A 5,949-nucleotide genomic window follows, 5' to 3' on the forward strand; every position below is an offset into this window, starting at 1 on the left:
ACTACTGCTGAGTAGTGCTGTCCACAAGTTAGAATTACCTCGATTGAGAGATAAGTTGATGATACATGTAATCACCACTACGTATATGATGATGATCTGAGAGAAAAAAACGGTTTCCGATTTGGCCACACGTTTACCAAACAATGTCCAGGTATCACCTGAATGACTTCTTGACAAAGGTTGTGTCTCTACAATTTCTTCCATGCTAATGAAAAGTCAAACATGTGTTGAGGCCTTTTATACTGTCTGATATCGAACAACGTCTGCTTCTGGAATCCACGAATTGTACTTCTTAGGCCAGTGAAACCATTGCACCAACACTTCTTTCTGTTTGTTACGAGTTCTCTTTTTTATGATATCTTGGATACGGTACAGTTGATCAGGATTCTCAGTCACCTTTTGAAGTTCAGCTGCATAGAATGTCCCTTCAATGGGATCGCCACCCCAGTCCTTTAATTTGTACAAGTCATGGCTTTGAGACCAGTATCTCCTTTCAATGGTAAATATTTCACCAGACCATTTTTCTTGGTATTCCCGGTCAAATGTACCGCGAAGATGACTGACTCTTACTTTGTCACCCACGCTAAAGGTAAACTTTGTCTTTTTGTGGATTACCTTTTTAGGTTTGATCAGGTACTGAGACAGGCGGACCTCTTCTTCATTCGTTTGATTGACACTGGCTGGTGTTTGACCTAACATTCGATGCTTGGTGTGGTTATAACTATAGACGACTTTCTCTAGAACATCCATGTACTTGTAAGTAAAGTTTTTTAACATGTAGCGATAGAGACGCATTTTGATGGTTTCAATGACCCGTTCGGCATAACTTGCTTTGGTTTCATTGAGAGCAAACAGCTGTGTTATGCCATGCGACTTCAACAATGCTTTGACCTTATGGTTCTTGTATTCTGACCCTGAATCGGACTGAAACAGTTTGGGTTTTCTGGACTCTAATTTCCAGAATTCTGTCAAAGTCTCTACCACGTCGTTCCCACTTGAGTGGTAGCACCCACAAGTACCTGGAGAACAGGTCAATGATCATCATGAGGTATCTCACCCCTTCATTGTATTTAGCCAAACTGACCATATCCATTAGATCGGATTGCCAGTGACTGTCTAACCCTTCCACAACATAGGTATTACGTGGAAACTTTCGCCTCACTTGATGTGTCATGGTATAGGTCTCTTGACCTTTCAACCATGATTTAATACGTGTCAGAGGAATTTTAAATTTACCCTCTGCTTTAACAGCTTGATACAGTTTACTAGGACCTGCATAACTCCCAGGATGTTTTACATCATAGTAAATAGACTCTAGGTACCTTTCCCACCGAGACATGGTTCTCAACTGACATACGTGTCACAAAGTCATGCTATTTATAAATAACGGAAGGATACAACACAACATTTTATTACTAAACAACAAACATGTAGTACATAAAATATATGACAAAACATACAGTTATGTCAAAAACATTCAAGTGTCTCACACGTGTTTGAAACAGTTAATGTCTGAACACGTTATTCACATGGGGACATCTCGGGGACAGTCTGTAATGTTCCATCACTGGGTCGTCCATTCTCTGCCATCGGTAGGCACGTAGTCCACAACAGTAACAGACGACGGCATCGTGATCCCCCGTGTAGAAGAAACCGGCCTTGGCGAGCTCCCTCAGTTTCTGGCGTAACTGTATGGGCCACCACCCAAATGTCTGCATCCGTGTGTAGACGTGGCGCATTTCGGGACGATGGCAGAACAGGTAACGTCTCGAACAGCAGTCTTCTTCATCCCAGGAAGCATCTGTGTCACGGGCGGCGTCTGTTTGATCCATGGCTTCTTTGATTTCACCATCTTCATTTTCATCCATAGTGTCACAGGCAGCATCCGTTTGATCCACACAATCAGTACTCTTCTTCTCATCTTGTTTGCTAGTCACACATTTGATTGTATGTCTTTCTGAACATTTGCAGACCAAGATGTCGTCCTCGTCGCTACTGCTGCTGCTACTAACACTGCTCGAATATCCCGATGCCATCTTCTTCGTTCCAGATAGAGTGCAACAAGACACAAGAATGTCAGAATCATAAAACACGTCTGTTCTCTAGCACAGTCACAAAGCAAATGAAGTGTAAACCATAAATCCATTCTTTTATACCTTCGAGTTCATCCAAAACAAAACTCGTTCACCACTGGTGACACTCGTTAGGGTTGCAGAAGTTACACTGAAGAAATCCCATCTGGTTTTGATGGTCGTCTTGCATGGCGCAGGGCACAATCGAGTTCAGCTCTGGTACAAAGTCACACATGACTGTGAAACAGCCTTTCAGTTTCTCCCATTGTTGTAGAGAAAGGAATATTCCCTTCTTCGAAGGTTTCACGGATTTAGTTTCATCACACCACCACCACTGACGCAGGTCCACCCCAGCAAAGTTCTTGTTGACGCTGACTTGGACGTTGGCACCAAGGTGTCTGAACAATGTTTCGTCTTTCCCCTGGTTTAATGCTGAAATTGTTTCGTCAATTTGGCTTTTACATCCACACAGTTCGATCCACTGTTTAAGACTAAGGACAATACCTCGCTTGGTGGGGAAAGTTTTCCCATTGTCACTGCCAAATTTCCTTATGTGAATAGCAGTGTCCCCTTTCCATAACTTAGCCACCACGTAGACGTTAGTTCCAAGTTCTAGACGGCATCTCACTTCATCACTTGTGGAACAGGCCATCTCTGGATTGCACGTAGATCTGATCGTTTTCGGCGAGCGAATGACAATGAAACCGTATCTAGCCTTTTTATACTCTTTCGTGTCAGTCTAAGTAGGTCAGGGGCCGGTCTAAGTAGGTCAGGGCAGGGTCAGTAGGACGTTGCACACGGCACAGTAGGCCAGTCTAAGTAGGTCAGGGTCAGTCTAAGTAGGTCGGGGCCGGGTCAGTAGGACGTTGCACACGGTACAGTAGTTCGTGACGTCATCAAGGTCAAGGCCAGTCTAAGTAGGGCAGGGTCAGTAGGACGAGGTCACGGCCGTGACGTCATTAAGGTCAAGGTCACGGAAAGTAGGTCATGACGCCCAACAGGCCTCCTTACTACTGATGATAGCGAGCTTCAACCACTGTCAGCTGCAAATGAGACACCAACCCCAACCGGGAAACAGACCACTCAACTGGAAACCGAGGATATACAGCCGACTATCCCAAGCGATCAGTCGCAATCCTGTTTTAACTCGAGGTAACTACTAAATGTAATTGGTCAAAATTCAATAACAAATAACCAATTGCAATATATTCATTTATTATTAACAGGTATTAATTTTAAATATTCCAAAATCATCATTAATAACATATATAACATGTATGGAGGTGTAATTATTTCACAACATTATACACATGTATTAAACATTGTCAATACTAAACTAGTAAAATAGCACTGGTTGTTAAAATGGAAATACATCACTCTTAATTATACAGAAATTATAATATATTATGACTACAAATCTTCTTTCAGTGAATCCCACAGTTCTCATCAAGATCCATTGCCGATAAACCAGTCAAGCGATTCCTTTGATGGCCAAATACCTAGGCACAGTTCCCAATCAGACACTGCAAGCAGAGGGTTATGGTATGCTTTAATGTGCATATGGGAAGCTAACATAACAATGATCCATCTCTTAATTTTAGAGTGTATTGCCCATTAACATACTTGTTAACAGACTTTCTCTGTGTTTGTTATTTCAGACGTGGCACCAAACGATCTTCGGACAACTCTATCAGGGCTGGTACAGAGGGACGAACTGGTGTTATGAAGAGGGTGGAGGAAGCCACGTTCTACCTGCAAGCAGAAGATGAAGCAAAAATGAAGCTAATAACCTTACAGCAGGAGGCTGCAAAATGCAAAAAACAAGCATATCAGGCAAAGCAGAAATACTATGACGAACAATATAGAAAACTATGAATCGATTTATGACATGTAATTTTCTGGTTAATAAATTGATAAAGTAACTGAAGCTTACATGAAATTTTGTCTTATGTATCGTTGCCTGAATACATCTCCTCTCACGTCAACCTCTTCATTGGCTACATGTTGAGGTTGTCCATCTTCATCAGCTGAACCATTGTCTCCAGGCAGCGGATCATTACGCTCCCTGGCAAGGTTATGGAGGCAGACTGTAGCTACCACAATAGCCATATTGTGCTGTAGCTGAAAAGTTACAAATGTAACATTGCTCTTATTTGATATCAAAGGAATTAATGTAATGGTAACACTCCAGTTCTGATTTTTTAAAATGAAGGGAGTAACCTTCATTAACCCAAAATGTGTAACAATATAATGTCACTTTACGTTTCATATAAGGTACTAAATTGCATACCCTACCCCCATTTTTAAAAAAGCAGCGTTCATTTGGAATACAGCAATTTAAAGAAATATACTTTTATATATGTATATATTTTATTCGAAAAACATGACCGTGTGTTTTTGGGTTTTTTTCATTTTGATTAATTCGTTCTATTTTAAATGCGTTTGATAAATCTTTGATCGTAATTAAATTTCGCCCCCCCCCCCAATTTTTTTTTTTTATATGTATATCATTTATCGGTCTAGATAATATAATGGTATAATGGGATCTTCCGCCCCAAAACACTTACCATACCAACAATGAACTTTCCATTGATTATGGGTCGTTAACAATAATGTTGACATATAAGTATTCGTATAAAGCATAGAAAAGGGGCAAAGGCCCTTCATGTATACTAATTTAAATCATCAGTAAACATTTATGTGTAAATTATTTTTTGTATTTATAAAAATGAAGCACGCTATGTCTGTTCAAAGCATAAATTAAAGTTACAGTTTGTTTTGTTTAACGACGCTACTAGATCACATTGATTTATTAATCATCGGCTATTGGTCGTCAAACGTTTGTTTATTTTCTCACGCAATCAGAGGAAACCCGCTACAGTTTTCTGTTAGTAGCTAGGGATCTTTTATATGCACTTTCCCACATTCAGGACAGTACATACCACGATTTTTTGTATACCAGTCTTGGGCACTGGTTGGAACGGAAAAAAGATCAATCGGAGAATTGGGTCCACCGAGCGGGATCGATCCTTCGACCGAAGAATCTCAACCGACTGAGCTAGATCCCGCTCCTAAAGCATAGATTAATTAATGGTTACTTTAAAAGGTAATTTTATTGTACTCACCGAACATCGAAGTCGATCGCCAAATGCAACACACGGAAAGCGTCGTTTCCATATTCCAAATGCCCTTTCGATCACCGACCTTGTCCTACGTTGGGCAACGTTATAACGTCTTTCCGCTTCAGTATGGACATTCCTAATTGGCGTAAGAAGAAATGACGTGCATGTGTATGCTGGATCGCCTACCAGGATCCCCCTAATGGTCCTATCTCTATATTGTTGACGTAGCATGGAATTTTCAAAAATCCGGGAATCGTGGGCTGACCCGTACCATCGACTAACAACGTTAGTTAAAAGCAGGTTGGAATCACAGACAAGCTGACAGTTTAGGCTATACCAACCTTTCCTGTTAATAAATCGTGCAGCATCATCTCCACCAGGGTTGATAATCGGAACATGAGTGCCATCGATAGCTCCAATAATTCCCGGCATTTGCGCTATGTCAAAAAATCCCTGCATAACAGCTGTTCTTGCTTGAAGGTTGTAGGGAAAATGCACAAAATTATGTTTCACACTACAAATGGCGTCAGTTACACGATGAATTGCCTGACAGCAAGCTGATTGAGAAATGCTAAGTGTATCGCCGACTGCTTTCTGGAATGAACCACATGAATAGAACCGAACCGTGATGGCCAACTGCAATGCTGGTGTTAACGCGCTGCTTCTCCTTGTGGGGTGGGTTATATCCAAACGGATGGTTTCCATTAGATGCACAAAAGTATCTTTACTAAGTCTAAATCTACCGATAAAATTCT

The 5,949-nt window shown here is 41.1% G+C and overlaps 1 protein-coding gene across 1 annotated transcript; it reads right to left on the bottom strand.

The window, feature by feature from the left end:
- Positions 1-237: 237 nt before the first annotated feature.
- LOC121379814 lies at positions 238-1,868 on the bottom strand. Its single transcript, XM_041508466.1, has 2 exons — positions 1,655-1,868; positions 238-1,019 (listed from the first exon to the last, which is right to left on the bottom strand). The coding sequence occupies exons 1-2, from the start codon at positions 1,866-1,868 to the stop codon at positions 238-240; spliced, it is 996 nt and encodes a 331-aa protein (XP_041364400.1).
- Positions 1,869-5,949: the final 4,081 nt, after the last annotated feature.

The sequence above is a fragment of the Gigantopelta aegis genome, chromosome 8 (assembly GCF_016097555.1).
Source record: "Gigantopelta aegis isolate Gae_Host chromosome 8, Gae_host_genome, whole genome shotgun sequence".
NCBI classification, from domain to species: Eukaryota; Metazoa; Mollusca; class Gastropoda; order Neomphalida; family Peltospiridae; genus Gigantopelta; species Gigantopelta aegis.

Excerpts from the sequence above, each read along its gene's own strand:
- LOC121379814 (XM_041508466.1), bottom strand. The coding sequence starts at position 1,868 with ATGGATGAAAATGAAGATGGTGAAATCAAAGAAGCCATGGATCAAACA. Across the intron at positions 1,020-1,654 it reads GAGGGAGCTCGCCAAGGCCG|GTACTTGTGGGTGCTACCAC; the intron begins GTTTCTTCTACA and ends CCTGTTCTCCAG.